Source organism: Quercus suber, unplaced genomic scaffold (assembly GCF_002906115.3).
Source record: "Quercus suber isolate HL8 unplaced genomic scaffold, Cork oak 2.0 scaffold_263, whole genome shotgun sequence".
Classification (NCBI taxonomy): Eukaryota; Viridiplantae; Streptophyta; class Magnoliopsida; order Fagales; family Fagaceae; genus Quercus; species Quercus suber.
The window spans coordinates 407128-424621 of NW_027069719.1; the positions used below are offsets into that span (position 1 = coordinate 407128).

The window sequence follows — 17494 nt, forward strand, 5'->3', positions numbered from 1 at the left end:
GAATGTCTAGCTAAGATATGGGCTAGTTTATTTCCTTCTTTTCTACAATGAGAGTAAAGCAATTTTGAATACATATCGGACCAGACAAGAGCATCTTGTATGAGAGGGTCCACCAAAGCTATAGAGTGGCCATCTTCCTTCAATGCTGAAATGGTAAGCTCTGAGTCTCCCTCAAGCACAGCTTCACCAATACCAATTTTCGAACCAAACTCAAGGGCATGGGCTGCAGCAAGGACTTCAACTTCAATTGGCAGGAGCGCACAGGGAAGTTGTTGGGCAAGAGAGGCAATTACCTGACCTTGATAATCACAGATAACTACTCCAATGCCATTCTTCTTTTCATTCGTGAAGACAGCTCCGTTGAAGTTAATCTTAAATATGCTGGGTTCCGGTTTGGCCCGTTCAAGGAAATACTGGCACTGACAAAACTGGTCTGACTGCATTGCCCCGCCTTGCTCAGGGCTCCGTTGAAGGTTTCTGGCACGGTGGTCGGCGGTAGATCTTCAGTGTTGACATCGGACCGATGCGGCCATCGGCACCAAGATGTGCACACTGACAAAGACCGAACCGACTCAAGCATGGTTTATATATATATATATATATATATGTTAATATGTATAAGAATTAAGAAGAAGAAGAGGCTTCAGCAAAAAAAGAAAAAGAAGAAGAAGAGGCCTAACGTTCACCCATGAACAGGGTTGTTCTTATCAAAAAAATTTTTGAATTCTTATCCATGAATGTACAGGCCTAACATCCTTATCAAAAAGAAATTCTGAATTAAAAAAAAGGAAGTTAACGCGTGTCAGGTGGTAGTCTGAGACTCTTGAGTGGTCTTGTCTAAGTAAGACTAGTATCTCCCACTTGCATTTTTTGAAAAAAAATATATTAAAAAAAAATGTTGTATGGCTGTATGGGTGGTTAGTGGGTTACAATCATGCCACTTCATTTTTTGAAAAATAAAAATAAAAAAATGCCGCATAGGTTAGTCATTCTCTTGCCACTTGCGTTTTTTGAAAAAAAAAAAATATTAAAAAAAAAAAAATGATTCCTGTCACTGCTTGAGTCAGTCACTGTGCAAGATATTTTTTTTCTCTTTTGATCTCAGCCACAAATGTCTTTTCTCTTGAGTTGTTTCCAACGCAGATTTCTCCTCTTTACTCTAATTTCTCCTCTTCACTCTCCAGACTTCTGCTCCTGTCAAGTCTCACACTCTCGCCTCTCAAACTCAGAAGTCAGAACTTAGTTTTCTGGGTTTGATTTTGGTTTTAGATCTCTCTTTTTCTCTGTGTGTGATAGATAGGTGGACACCGACCACCACGCCAACTAGAACTGCCATCGATGTTGTCGGAGAACCATTCCTCAGGCGCGGCAGCAGCTCGGGTTTTTAGGAAACCGAATGTTCCAGTGCAGTGTAGAAATGGCCACAAAAACCGGCCGCACCACACTGTGTACAGTCCTAGTTCCGGCGGCGGCTTCCATAAAACTTTTTGTCTTGGCAACACTGGTGGCTTTGGTGGGAGAGCTGCATTAAACTCGGCCAGTTTTGCTTTGGTCTGAGATGCTACCTGATTAGAGTTGGAGCAAGGAATGTGAAGGCGAACCTGATTTCTTTGATGCATTGCAAAGATTTCCAGATTCGCATGGTTCTTGAGTATCTAAGACAGCAGTTCTTTAAAGGAGATAAAGTTGGTGTTGGAACGAAAACTCCACAAATTTGAAGACCAAATTGAAGAGATTTCATTACATGACCATAATACGTGAGTAGTAGATTCCACATTGCAGGAGCATCGGTCACACATCCCATAGCGAATGCTGGGATCGCTTGAATAATTGCTTTGATGAGCACTTCTTGCCTTGCTTGGGATAAGAGTTTACCTTCCCAACCCTGCAACTTTCTCTACACTCTCTCCTTGATATAACTAAAACTAGCTTTTTTACCCTTTCCAATCAAAGATGGCAATCCCAAATATTATTCATAGATGGATTTCACGAACCCCCAAAGTCCCTTTCACAATCTATCTAGTAGCTTCTGTCATGGATTTGCTAAAGAAAATAGCTGTTTTATCCCTGTTTACTTTTTTCCCCGACAATTCCTCATACACCGATAGGAGGTTCAACATGTTGTTACATTTAGTCAAAGTGACCCTGCAGAAAAGGAGACTATCATATGCAAAAAACAAATGAGTGAGTTTAGGGCCTCGTTTACAAAGATCGAACCCTGTGATTTCGCTATTTCTTGCTGCATTTTTTATGAGCCTATGTAGGCCCTCAGTACATAAGAGGAAGATGATCCCCTTGTCTTTGGCCCCTTGAGGGGCTAATGAGACCCTTTATCTCTCCATTAACTAGTATAGAATAAGTGACCGTTCTCACACAAAACCATGATAAGTCTAATCCACCTTTCACAAAAACCCATTCTCCTCATCAAATTCTCCAAGAAACTCCATTTAACCCGATCATAGACTTTACTCATGTCAAGTTTTAAGGCCATGTAACTAGAAGAACTTGATTTATAGTTTTTCATGAAATGCAAGGTTTCAAAGCAACCAGAATGTTATCTGTTATGAGGCAATCTTTTGCAAAAGCAGATTGGTGTTCAGTAATGATAGATGGGAGGAATTTTTTAAGCCTATTTGCTAGGACTTTGGAGAAAATTTTGTAAAGAACATTGCATAAACTAATGGGGTGATATTCAGACACAAACTCAAGAATTTTTATTTATTTTTATTTTTATTTTTTTTGGGGATAAGAATTATAAATGTATGATTTACTAGTTGTGGCAAAGTACCTGAATTTAGCCAATGCAACATCGATTGAGTCACATCACCTTCTACCATTGGCCAGAAATGCTAGTAGAATAAAGGTGGCATACCATGCGGTCTAGGAGCCTTCATTGGTGCCATCTACTTCAAAGCTGTAGCTACTTCTCATTCCTCAAACTTGCAAATCAATTGCTAGTTCATATCATTAGAGATAACTTGAGGAATCTGATCTAGAACTGATGGAGATAGGACCGGGTTTGATGAGGTAAAGAGGTCATTATAAAAACCTAGGAGTACTTCAGCAATTTCCTCGGGATTTCTCTCTAACGGCCGTGAGAGTCATTGATGCCCAAGATCGAATTTTTCTTGAACCTGTGTGATGCTCGGCTATGGAAAACTTTGGTGTTGCCATCTCCTTTGCTCAGCCATAGAATACGAGATCGTTGATTCCACATTCTAGTTTCTCGATCTAGCAATATATTGATCTCAAGTTGTAGTTCTTTGATTCATTGATTACTGCTGCCTCCTCTTCAATTAGCACCTTCCTTTTTTTACAAAGCTCCCTGCGAACATTACCAAAAATATTTTTGTTCCACCAACTCAAATCTTTTCCACATTTTTCAATCTTACCAATTATTTCCTTGTCTGAACCCATAGAAGCACAAGAGCTCCATGCTGCTTCAACTACTTCCCCACAGCAACTATCAGATAGCCATATTTCCTCAAAACGGAATGGTTTTTCTTTGTTGATGTTGAATATATATAGATGGCTTATATATTCACATACCTTGTAGGAACTGTTCAGCTACTTGTCGGATCTCTTCTTGCTCGCTTTACACACTCCTCCATGTGGCCTTTACAATTCTTGAAACAACTTCTTGTCATTAAAGAGGCTAAAGAGTTTCAACCTGTCATTAAAGAGGCTAAAGAGTTTCAACCTATATTTTCATGCTCCAAATTCTAGCATACTCTTGATGGTGTCTCTAGAGAGAGGTCTTACTAGAGAGATCTCTCAGAAACTGCACGTACGTTTATGATAGAGATAAACCCAAAATAAAGATGAGTGACCTACAATCACTCAAACACTTATTGAATATTATAGTTACATGCTTCGTTATGATTTGATATTTGATTCTATTGAATGTAATTATATTTAATATATATACATGCATGTTAGTAATGATTATCTTAAAAAGATCGAAATGAATATATTAGAAGGCAATAATGATACTAACAAATTTTTTTTACAACAAATTTCACAGTTGTTGATGTATTCAACTATGAATGAGAGAGAAAAGGTTGTTGGTTCATGAGTTTTAGTTGTGTCAACCACTCATACTCTTTTTTTTTTTTTTGAGGGTCCAACCATGGAATTTATTTTATTAAAATAAGCCTACAGAGTCGGCTTGAAGTACATATTGAAACTGTGATGGAACTTCCTCCATCCATACTAAAAAATTTGGTATGCTTACAGCATATCTAACCAGATTATAAGCTAACGCATTACATTCCCTCTTTGTATGAGAGTAACATAATTCATCAAAATTGTGTGACAAACTTTTTGCATCCTCAATTAATAAACCCAATGGTACCAGCATTCTTTCCTCCTCCATCAGACCTTTAACCATAGTCAAAGAATCTCCTTCCAAGATGGCTCGTTTAACACCAACGTCCAGCGCAAAAGAGAGAGCACAACCAGCTGCCAATGCCTCAATCTCGGTGCTGCAAAGTTGTTGATGAACCAGCTTTGAACTAGATGCAATGACCTGGCCTTTGCGATCTCGAATCACGACTCCGACCCCTGTTTTCTTCTCACGTGGAAATACTGCACCATCAAAATTAATTTTGTAAAATTCTAATGGTGGCGGTCTCCACCGATTCTCTAAGCGCCGGACCTGTAGCACCTGTGTGTCTGGACTGAATAGCCTACCACGATAATCATCCAACCAGACCTTGGAGAGGTGGGCAAGCTGGTGAAGTGCATCCTCTGGCTGGTTAACCCGAACCCGGTTCCGCTGATTCCATATTGTCCAGACTGTGACAGCGAAAAGCTCAAGCTGGTTTTTGTTTTTTATCTGCCATGATAAGAGTTCTTTGAAGTCCATGAATTGCATTGAACCTCTGTTGCTCCAGAGCACCGTATCTGACCACACCGAATCAAGTTCTGAGCAAGACCACAAGGCGTGCAAAGGAGTCTCAGCTGAAGCTTGGCATCTAACACATAAAGGATCTGGCGATATTTTGCGGCAAAACAGAGCACTCTTTGTGGGCAGGGTTTCACGGCAAGCACGCCATAGCAGATTCCTTACTTTTGGTGGAACCTTTAAACACCAAATCTCCCTCCAAAACTGCTTATCTTCGTTTGTAACCTCCCTTGATTCCATAGTCAGCTCCTCCTCCTCTTTCAAGAATCTATACCCGGTTTTACAACTATACCTTCCATCACAAGAGTAAGGCCAAAATAAGATATCCTCTACTACTTCCTGGCTTAAGGGAATACTTTTTACTATTTCTGCTTCTTTAGTATTAAACAACCCATCCACCATATCTACATTCCATTGCCTACTTCGTGGGTCGATTAAGATGTCCACTGTTGCATTTTCAAAATCTGTCAAGGGACAAGATAGTGCAAGTGGAGGGTGTTTCCTTGGCAGCCAATGGTCTTGCCAAATTCTAATTTTTTTTTTCCATCGCCCACTCTCCATCGAGCTCCCCTTTGAATAACATCCCTTCCTACAAGTATACTCCTCCAAGCATAAGAACCCATACTAGACTCCTTTGCCTCCATGATAGTTGAGTTAGGAAAAAACCAAGCCTTGAAAACTTTGTAGAAAAGGGAATTTTGATTATGTAAAAGGCGCCATGCTTGCTTTGCTAATAGGGAGTCATTGAATTTTGCCAAGTCTCTAAAGCCCATACCACCTACATCTTTAGACTTTGTCAACTCATCTCATTTCATCCAATGTATCTTCCTTCAGTTGCCTCTTTGACCCCACCAAAATTTTTTTATCATAGCTTCGATCTCATTACATAGGCCCATTGGAATTTTGAAGCATCCCATTGTATAAGTGGGAATGGCTTGGATGACTGACTTTATCAACACCTCTCTACCCGCTTGGGAAAGTAGCTTCCCTTCCCAACCTTGGATTTTTTGCCACACTCTCTCTTTAATGTAGTTGAAACTTGCTTTCTTTCCTCTCCCCACAAAGGATGGCAGCCCCAAATACTTCTCATATTGCATGATTTCTGGAACTTGCCATGCTTCTTTGATTTGATCCTTTATAGCACCGTCCATAGCTTTACTAAAAAAAAAGTGCCGTCTTGCTCTTATTAATTTTTTGGCCGGAAGCATCTTCATAGTCACTTAACATGTTTAACACCTTGTCACACTCCTCCATTGTAGCCCTGCAAAAAAGAAGACTATCGTCTGCAAAAAGCAAATGTGTTAGTTTAGGGCCTCTTCTACAAAGAGAGAAGCCATGGATATCCCCATTCCTTTCCGTTTTTTTTATCAACCCATTCAACCCTTCAGTACAAAGCAAGAAAAGGAAAGGGGAGAGGGGATCGCCTTGTCTTATACCCCTAGTTGGGTGAATCATGCCACATGGTTCTCCATTCACCAACATTGAGTATGTCACAGTTTTAACACACAACATAATCAAATGTATCCACCCTTCGTTGAACCCCATCCTCCTCATAATCCCTTCTAAAAAAGCCCATTCCACCCTATCATAAGCCTTACTCATGTCTAATTTTACAGCCACATAACCATGGTTTCACGAATTATATCTTTGCAGACAGTGTAGAGTTTCAAAGGCCACCATTATATTGTCAGATATTAGTCTATCTTTTGTAAAGGCTGATTGGTGTTCAGAAATGATAAAGGGTAAGACTTTCTTTAAACGGCTGGCTAAAACTTTAGAAAAAATTTTATACAACACGTTACACAAACTAATAGGGCGAAATTGATGGGCATGTTCAGGAGAGTTATTTTTAGGGATCAAGGTGATAAAGGTGTGATTAAGGGATTGCGGGAAGGTACCTGAATTTAGCCACAACAGAATGGAGGAGGTAACATCATGTCTAACTGTGCCCCAAAAGTGTTGGTAGAATAATGGTGGCATCCCATTTGGACCTGGTGCTTTTAGAGGAGCCATTTGATGCAAGGCTCTCTCCACTTCATGGACTTCAAATTTTCGACTTAGTAAAGCATTCATTTCATCAGTAATCACGTTAGGCACATACTCTAGCACCCTAGAAGCATCCACATGGCCCTTAGACGTGAAAAGAGAGTGGTAGTAGCTTACAAGGACTTCAGTGATCTCTTCCATAATTGTTTTCCATAAACCCCCTTCATCTCTAATCCCCTCTATTAGATTTTTCCGATATCGTTTCGTGGCACAGCTATGAAAGTATTTCGAATTTTTATCTCCTTGTCTTGCCCATAATAATCTTGACCTTTGTGCCCACATGGTAGCCTCCTTATCACACCACTCTTCAATTTCTTTTTTTAATTGCCTTACCCTAGTATTGTCTCCCCTATGGATAGCTTCCTCTTTGGCCTTGAGGAGTAGTTTCCCCAATTTTTCTAGCTCCCTTCTCACATTCCCAAACACATTCTTATTCCACCAACTTAAGTCTTTACCACACTTCTCCACTCTATGCAAAATCCCTTCCCCCGATTCAGAAACACCCCTTTCCCACACGGCTTCCACAATTTCAGAACACCTAGGATTAGACAACCACATTTCTTCAAACCGAAACAACTTCTTCCTCCTTAAAGGTTCCAAACCTGAGAATACAATGTGGATTGGGACATGGTCTGATGAATCACAACGTAAGTGGTGAACCCTCGTACCAGGAAACTTTAAAAACCAATCATTTGTGGCCAATACTCGATCTAATCTCTCCCAAATTGAGTTCCCATTATCAAAATGTCTAGCCCATGTGAATTTGGGTCCAATGTACCCTAAATCCATAAATCCACATTCATCTAAAACTTCTCTAAACAGCTGCATTTGATTATGAGGCCTAAGAGCACCACCCACTTTCTCATCTTGTCTGATTATCTCATTAAAATCCCCGACATATAGCCATGGAATATTAGATATAGAATTGAGATACCTGAGCTTCTCCCATGCCTCAACCTTCTTGCTGTTTTAGGTTCACCATAAAAACCAGTCAATCGCCACTCATTGTTCGTACCCTTGTCTACAATTGCATCAATGTAATACTTACACGAACCGATTACCGTCAGATTAATGGAGGACTTCCAAAACAGAGCCAATCCACCTCCTCGACCTTCCCTTTGAACCACCCATCTATGGTCGTGTTCAATACTTCGTTGTACAATCTCTAGCCTTGCATCATCTGTAAGTGTCTCAGCCACAAACACTACAGAGGGATCTTTTACCCGTGTGATTCCCACAAGCTCTCTTCCTGTACGTAGGTTCCCAAGCCCACGACAGTTCCAAGCTAAACAACTCATTGCTCTTGGCGGGGCTGAAGATCAGCCTCCGCCAATATGATAGGTGTATCATCCACATTGTGAGAAATCTGAAGACGCTTTGAGGTTAATTCCACATAGTCTTTTGATATCACAAGCTCCTTTTTTTTTTCCTGCAATTCTTTGTATTGTTTGCTTCTGGGTTTGTGTGACCGGCCTGCATCTACGTGTCCAAGAAGGGAGAAAACGTTTTGCTTGTGTTGAAGCCCTAGTGGTCACGTGAGGAATTTTTTTATTCAATTCCTGATTTGGGCGCTGATAATTAATTCCTTCCCGTGTCCCTGCATTGACTTCATCCTCTTTTTCCTTTCTTGGCACCACAGCTGTGTAACTTTCCTTAGCTGGCAATGTTTCATCATTAGTGGACTTTTCTGGAATCCCATAACTCATGGAATTAATTGCTGGCTTGATTATTTGGTCTGCGGTCTTAATGGGTTTTAAACCGCTGTTACCGTTACCCATTGAAGTTTCTGATTTGTAACGGTCATGGTCCTCCTTTGCTCCTTCCTGCACCGTGGTCAACTCTGGGCATGGCTGAACCGGTGTCATCCCTTCCATTGGTTGGCAGAAATTACCACGCTGTTCTTTCCTCTTTGTAGCATAATACCCAGGCACTGAGACTACACTCTTCTTCGAAACCACAAAAGGTTGAGCTCTTAACTCAGGTCCGAACTCCCTTTGATCAGCCTTAAGGGACCCTTCACTTTTGATCCACCTTTCGCAGTCCTGATCATTGTGTAAGAGGCTACCACACCAATAGCAGAGATTTGGTAACCTCTCATACCTAAATGAAACCCACACTTGCTTATTATTGCTTAAAGAAACCAGGCGACCCCGACATAATGGCATCGTAACATCAACTACAACTTTCACTCGAATAAAATGACCTCCATCGTAAAGTCTTTGCTCTGATTGGTTGATAACATCTCCCACAACCACTCATACTCATAATTATTAAATTTGTTGTGAAAAATGGTGTCCATAGAGTAAAACAACACATAGATACTAGTTCAACTAAAATAATTGAACGAAAAGCAAACAAGTTTATTATATTATTTTATCTAATGACTATCTTATTTCAAATTAATTTGCATTTAATTCTAATGGAATTAAATTTTTTTATTTTTTTCTCATAAGGAAGAAGAAATTTGACTAGAAAGTAAAATTGCTTTTGCAAGTATGCTGGATCATTGTATTTATCCTCAAAAATGTAAATGAGAAAATTTTCCCTAATTTTTGTTACAAACTTTTAAAATATAACTTATATTATACTTGTACCATTGCACACCCTTGGTGTGATGATTACTTTACAAGTATAAGTGCTTGTAGGGTGTGGGGGGCAAAGGTCGGGGTTCAAGTCTCCAGAAGGGAGTTTCACACACATATACACATAGATTAGGCTAGAGTAGAATTTTTATATTGTAAAAAAAAAAAAAACTTATATTATACTTGTATTATACTCGTTGCGTTCTTTCTCCATTTTTGTATTTTTTTTGTCATATTTTTGTAATGTACATTTCTTGAAAGATGTCAAATCAGATCCACTTGTATATTTATTGTGTTATGTGTGTAGCATTTTGTTCCTAAGTATGCTTTAATAATCATTTGTTGAACAAACTAAAACAAAACTTAAACTTAAACATAAACGTTTATTGTACAAATTTATAGAAATAAATTTAATAATTTTTTTTTTTTTGGTTTATACCATATTAATTTGCATATGTTTAATTTTACACATAAATGTTCGCTGTAGAGATATGCAAATGGTTTTAGGAACTAAGCAAGATGATGACCTTCCATTATAAAGCTCTTGTCATATTCTTCAATTAATTAAAGATGAAGATTTTCGTAAAGTTGAGTTGGCAGAGGTGCTCGCATAACAAAATTGTGGAGCATGATACATAAATTGGGGAAAACAAGTGAGAGAGAAGGTGTTTAATTTTAAACTAGCTTGGCCAACGTTATATGGTATCTATCTCACGAGAGCAGATGAATGCTTATGCTCACGAGAGCGGATGAATGTTTAAAAATCTAATATTTACTAAATGAAAGTGAAAATTTTTCATTAAACCTTGGTCCAAATGAATACAAGCGCACCGATGATCGCACCAGTTGAATAGCTCAAAGTTGAAATTTGATTAAAAAATTCTTGTTTAATAGAAAATACAGAATAAATATAGCCAACAACTTGAGATGTTAGCTACCAAGAAATAGAAAATACAGAATAAATATAGCCAACAACTTGAGATGTTAGCTACCAAGAAAAGACATAATGTATTAATACAAATTTATAATATGAAGGTATTAATTAGATATCCTACTACTATAGTTGTTCCCTAATCTTGGTGGGGCAAGCTTCGTTAATGAGCAATGGTCTCTCGCCATAGTAATTAGACCGACTCCAAAGCCTTCTAAGGCATGTCCCAAATACAGATCTAATGGTATTTTGGCTACAATTGTTAAGATCCACACCAAAAAGAAATCCAATATTAGTGTATAGATTAGGCTAGATTAGCCCATTGGGCTTAGCTCAGTATACCTTACTTGTACTACACTCATATTACTTGTATTGCACACATACCTAGCATATATAAGGCTCTCTTTTGTACATTATTTTACACATCAATATATAGACTATTCAGTTTTTCTCTCACTTTATATTCTTAACATGGTATCAGAGTCTTTCCTCTGATTTTTTGGTTCCTGTGGACATCTCCGGGGTTCTTCCGTTGCCCTCGTCTTCGCCTAGTAGTCACTGTCAGAAGCGAGTCATCGCCATCATGCCCACAGCCTTAGAACACTCGGATTTCGTCAGTTTGTTGATCAAACAGTCAAAGTCAAGGCACACATTGGCAGATCTGACAATCCCGAGCAAAACCCAACCAAGAACAGCCAAAAACCACCTCTGACGCGCTCCCACGCGCCGGCTGAAGTTTCTGCCTCATGAGCACGCGCCACTACGCTCCTGCACGTGCCTTCACGCGCCGTCTTCATTTCACACGCGCCTCACGCGTTGGATCATCTCAGTCATGAGCTTCCACGCGCTTGTCCCGTATCATGTCCTGCCACGTCAGCCCTAGAGTGACGTCACACAGACACGTTAGCATACGTCAACATCTAGCTGTTGACTGTTGACCGAGTCGTTGACTGTTGATTAGATTGTTGACCGTTAACTTTGACCAAAGTCAAAATTTTTCAACAGGGCCTATCTTGCTCAGTTTTTCGCGTAGATTCCGATTTTGGGCTTCGTTTCTTTATTTGAGGTCTCTATATCCCACTTTTTGGTCATTTTCTTCATTATGGCTCAACAAAACGAACGAGATATCATTCGTCCTATCACCATTATGTTGGATGGTCCTACTAGCTATCATGCATGGTCTTAGAATATGACTATCTTTCTTAAGGGTCATAAATTGTGGAGATATGTGACTAGTTCAATCCCTAAGCCAGTACCAAACCCTAAGTCCAAAGCCACAGCTGCTGAAGATGCCTCTAAGACTGTTGATGATTATGAAGAGCGCCTAGAGGAATGGGAGAGTATTCAGAATAAGATCTTGTCTTGGTTTATCAAAACATTTATTCTCTCTATTCATAATCTTCTTCCTTGTCTTGAAACTGTTGAGGCTGCTTGGAAATTTTTGGGCGATCGTTATAATTGTACAAATGATTCAAGCTTGGAGTTCCACATTGAATCAAAACTTTATCAAATGCACCAAGAGCCAGGTCAGTCTATTTTTGATTTTTATTCTGAGACTTCTACTATGTGGGAACAACTCTCTGCTACAGATCTTCCACTAATGTGCTCTAAGGACATTGAGCTATTTGTCAAATATCGGGATCGCCGTAAATTTATGCACTTCATGATGGGTTTACGCGAGGATTTTGAGCCTACTAGGGCTTCTCTGCTTAGCCGGTCTCCTACTCCTTCTCTTGATATTGCAGTCAAGGAGCTCATTTCTGAGGAGAACAGTTGGCCTACTCATCACATGTCATCATCTGATCATGTATTGGCTACACCATCTCCACAGCCTCCCATTGCTTCATTCACTGCTCTTCCACGAATAAACTCTGAGCATCCTACCTCTCAGTCTTCCAAAGGTACTCACTACAAGTTTTACCGTGCTAAAGGCCATGACATCTCAATTTGTCGCAAACTGCAGAAATTTGTGCAAGAGCAGAATAAAGCTTCTCTTCCTCGGGCAGCTACTGTATGTCCTTCAGATCCATCGATTCCTACAGGTCCATCTTTGGCTTCCTCACTTACTATAGTTGATATTGAGGCAGTTGTTCAATAGGTTTTATCCCACACTTCCACTGCCCTTTCTGTCACCTTAGGTAAACAACCTTGGTTTTTTGATACTGCATGTTGTAATCATATGACTCCTGATGAATCCCAATTTTCTGATAAGGCACCCTTAGAACATCCAATCACCATTTGCACTGCCGATGGAACTCCTATGCCTGTTAGTCATAAAGAAATAATCTCTTCTCCTTGTTTATTCCTTAGTGACACTTTTCATATCCCAAAGTTATCCCTCAATTTGCTTTATGTTGGTCAACTTTGTGAATTAGGTGTAGATCTTTTATTTACTAATCATAGTGTGGATGTGTAGGATCCTTGGATGGGTCAAGTGCTTGGGACAGGCTGTAAGGTTGGTCGCATGTTTGAGGTTCATGACTTGAAGATTCCTTCACAAGTTATTTCTACAGCTACTACCACTGCCACCCTCTCACCTGATCTATGGCATGCTTGTCTTGGTCATCCATCCTTATCTCGTCTTCAGTTGTTAGCTTCTCAAGATTATTTAGGTTCAATTCAGTTTCAAAAATTTGATTGTACTTTATGTCATTTTGGCAAACAAAATAAATTGCCCTTTAATAATAGTGACTCCTTTTCTTCTGCACATTTTGATCTTAAACATTTTGATATTTGGGGTTTTGCACCTGTTCCCACTAAGGGGGGATCTAGATATTTTGTTATATTTGTGGATGATTTTTCTCGATATACTTGGATTTATCTGCTTCACCATAGGTCTGAACTTGTGTCCATTTACCAAATATTTCATAAAATGATTGAAACACAGTTTAATTGCACCATCAAAGTCTTTCGATCAGATAATGCTCAAGAATATAATGATAAATCTTTTCTATCATTTTTAGACAGTCATGGTACCCTTCCTCAATGGTCTTGTCCTTACACCTCTCAACAAAATGGTCGTGCAGAATGAAAACATCGTCACATTCTTGATGTTATTCGCACCCTTCTCATTTCTGCCTCTCTTCTTGAGTGCTTTTGGGGTGAGGCTGCACTCACTGCTGTGTACACGATTAATCGTATTCCTTCACCAACTACACATAACAAATCTCTATTTGAGCTTCTCTATGGTCAAACTCCTGACTACTCCTCTCTTTGAGTTTTTGGTTGTGCTTGCTTTGTCTCTCTTCCTCCTCATAAACGAACAAAGCTCCAACCTCGTGCTCGTCTCTGTTGTTTCCTTGGTTATGGTGTATCTTAAAAGGGGTTTCGCTGCTATGATCCCATTTCTCGTCACCTTCGTGTCTCCTGTCATGTTGAGTTTTGGGAACATCGTCCTTTCACAAGTTTTCAGCAGTTTCCTACATCCTCTCTTTCAGAGTCTCCCATTTTTACTAATCTTTTCCTCCTTCTCTGTCCTGAACTTGTTGAGGATTTTTCGACATCGACTGCCTCTCCAGACGACTCATCTTCGGTTCTGTCCTCGACATATGACCCGCCTGTCTTGGATTCTGTGGCACCACCCTCTCTTGAGCCTTAAGTTGGTCTTGAACTTCGTCGTTCTACTTGGGTAAGCATTCCTTCCCCTTATCTCATTGATTATCACTGCTCTTTTACTTTTGCCACCTTCTATGAACCTCACACCTATTGTGAGGCCCATAGTGATCCTCTTTGGCAGCAAGCTATGAACGAAGAACTAGATGCCCTTCATAAGAATCACACTTGAGATATGGTTGATTTGCCTCCTGGTCAGTCTGTAGTAGGTTATAGGTGGGTTTACAAGATCAAGACCAAGACTGATGGATCTGTTGAACGATATAAGGCTCACTTAGTTGCTAAGGGCTTTACTCAGGAGTATGGCATTGACTATGAGGAAACATTTGCTCCTGTTGCTCGCCTTATATCTGTCAGATGTCTCATTGCTGTGGCAGACGTTCGCCATTGGCCTCTTTATCAAATGGATGTGAAGAATGCTTTCCTTAATGGAGACCTCCAAGAAAAAGTATACATGTAACCACCCCCTGATTATCCACACTCAGGCAGTCAAGTTTGTCGCCTTTGCCGTGCTCTTTATGGCCTCAAGTAGGCTGCTTGAGCTTAGTTTGAAAAGTTTAGCTAAGTTGTTACTCAGCAGGGTTTCACTTCGAGTCCTCATGACACTACTCTCTTTGTCCGAAGATCCTCTGCTGGTATCACTTTTATTCTTCTTTATGTTGATGAAATGATTATTACTGGCGATGATTCTGCAGGTATCCACTCTCTTCAGCACTTTCTTAGTCAGCATTTTACGATGAAAGATCTAGGCACTCTCAGTTATTTTCTTGGGCTTGAGGTTACCTCATCTTTTGATGGATACTATCATTCCCAAGCTAAATATGCTTTTGATGTTTTCTCTAAAGCCGGTATCACCAACAACAAGACTGTTTCCACTCCATTGGAATACAATGCAAAGCTCACACCCTTAGATGGTGAACCTATATCCGATGCTACTCGCTATCGTCAGTTGGTTGGTAGTCTGATCTATCTCATTGTTACTTGTCCGGATATTTCACATGCCGTGGATATGGTTAGTAAGTTCATGGATGCCCCTCGTTCTGTCCACTATGCTGCTGTTCTTCGGATTCTCCGATATGTCAAGGGCACACTTTATCATGGTCTACACTACTCCTCTCGGTCTTCTCTTAAGCTTCATGCTTATTCAGATGCGGACTGGGCAGGTGATCCGACTGATCGATGCTCTATCATAGGTTTTTGTTTCATGTTGGGTACTTCTCTTGTCTTGTGGTGTAGCAAGAAGCAGGATGTTGTTTCCCGTTTTAGTACTGAGGCTGAGTATCGTGCCCTTGCCGACACCACCTGCAAGCTTGTCTGGCTTCGCTAGCACTTGGCTGACATGGATGCTCCACAGCCCACTGCTACTCCTCTTTATTGTGACAATCGTAGTGCTATCTACATTGCTCATAATGATGTCTTCCATGAACGCACCAAGCATATTGAAATCAACTGCTACATCACTCGCTAGCATCTTAAGAAAGGCAATCTCAAGTTGTTCTCCATCTCCTCTGCTGACCAGCCTGCTAATATCTTCACCAAGTCTCACCTACCTGGTCGTCTTCGAGATCTTATATTCAAACTCCAGTTGGCTTCCTCCTTGCCACCTTGAGTTTGAGGGGAGATGTTAGTGTATAGATTAGGCTAGATTAGCCAATTGGGCTTAGCCCAGTATACCTTACTTGTACTGCACTCATATTATTTGTATTGCACACATACCTAGCCTATATAAGGCTCTCTTTTGTATATTATTTTACATATCAATATACAGACTATTCAGTCTTTCTCTCACTTTATATTCTTAACATCCAATATCTACTAAAAGAAACAGGTAATTTTCTTTGAACATTGACACAAATGAATACAAGCGCATTGATAATTGCGTCAGTCAAGTAGCTCAAAATCAAATTTCAAATTAAATGTTCTTATTTAATAGAAAATTTGGAGAACAAATATAGGTAATAACTAGAGATGTTATAATTAACATAAACTTAAACATACACTTTTGTTATCTATCCCAAAAATAAACATAAAAATGTATTGTACACATTAAAAGAAGTAAATTAAATGATTTAAAAAAAAAAAAATTCAATATGTGCATATTTTTTTAATTTTACGCATAAATACTCGCTCTATAGACATGCAAGTGGTTTTAGGAATTAAGTAAAAGGATTTAGCTAAACCTTCCATTATAAAGTACTGGTGTGCTTTAATTAAAAACGAAGATTTTTGTAAAGCTGTCCGCAAGTTTGCTCAGACAAGCAATGTCACAACTCTTAGGCTTAATGACAATAAAGTTTGAAGCTAAATTTTATTCTTATTTTTCACTTTTTGCCTTAGTTTTTTGTTTTTAAAAATAGCAAAACTAGGTTTTTTTTTTTTTTTTTTTTGTTTTGTTTTGTTTTGTTTTGTTTTGTTTTTATATGAATCTTAATGGCGTGGTGAATGTACGAGCCTTACCTTCTTATCAGTTTTAAGGGAAAAGCAAGTTTTGTTCGAAGTAATAATCATTGGTATATATAATTCATATATATAATTTTTAGAATTACAAAGTGCTAAATTATGTTAGTTTAAAAAAAAAAATTAGAGGAATAGTTCAAACATTTTGTGTAATTCAGCCCAACCTAAACAAATTCTAATTAAATAAAGTTTAATTTTTAAATTTTTTTATATTAAAATCTATATACGCCCTTTTCTAGGAAATTTCTAATTGAAAATTTAAATTATTAATACTTATTAATCATATATGGATTATAGTATAAATTCTTTTGTGAAACTTTTCTTATTTATATTGTCTGGGAATAAAATCTAGTGTTATATGCAAGGGAAAATTCTTAAGTAGTCTGGGACTACAAGGTTAGCAAGCCAATAGAGAGAAGACACATCATTAGAAAGTGAATGACATTAGTTTGCATGCCACATCATGTCAACACACCCACAGATTTTAACACCATTAGCGTTGTCTGTTAAACATGTCCTACGTGCAAATTTTAAATTTTTCATTAGGGAATTGAGCAGGCCGGTGAGAGATTTCACATGGTAAAAATTTTCAACTTTCATTATTTTGGGAATTCTCTCTCCTATTTCTCTCTCCCTCTGTTATGGTTATGGATCTTCCTGTTCATCATTATCAGTCATTACTATTTGCTTTCGTTTCTTTTCATTGCAAGATTGGCCACACTTCAATTCTGTTTCTATTTCATCAATCCCTGCCCCTATGGCTATCTCACCGCCACTGTCATCATATGTGAGCCACCCAAAAGATAATAAATCTATCATGATCCATTCGTGAATTGAAGATAGGTTCAACATCATATGGATCAAAATCAAGGAAGTCAATACCGTACCGGAGGCTGTACCGGTTTGGTTAGCGGTACGATATATTTCGGATACCGATCAATATCGGTGTACCATTTCAGA

The 17494-nt window shown here is 39.0% G+C and overlaps 1 protein-coding gene across 1 annotated transcript; it reads left to right on the forward strand.

Moving 5' to 3' along the window:
* Nucleotides 1-14252: 14252 nt before the first annotated feature.
* Nucleotides 14253-15404, forward strand: LOC136070831 (uncharacterized mitochondrial protein AtMg00810-like). The gene is made up of 2 exons (XM_065781305.1): nt 14253-14525; nt 14658-15404. The coding sequence occupies exons 1-2, from the start codon at nt 14253-14255 to the stop codon at nt 15402-15404; spliced, it is 1020 nt and encodes a 339-aa protein (XP_065637377.1).
* Nucleotides 15405-17494: the final 2090 nt, after the last annotated feature.

Excerpts from the sequence above, each read along its gene's own strand:
- LOC136070831 (XM_065781305.1), top strand. The coding sequence starts at position 14,253 with ATGGTTGATTTGCCTCCTGGTCAGTCTGTAGTAGGTTATAGGTGGGTT. Across the intron at positions 14,526-14,657 it reads ATGGAGACCTCCAAGAAAAA|GGTTTCACTTCGAGTCCTCA; the intron begins GTATACATGTAA and ends GTTACTCAGCAG.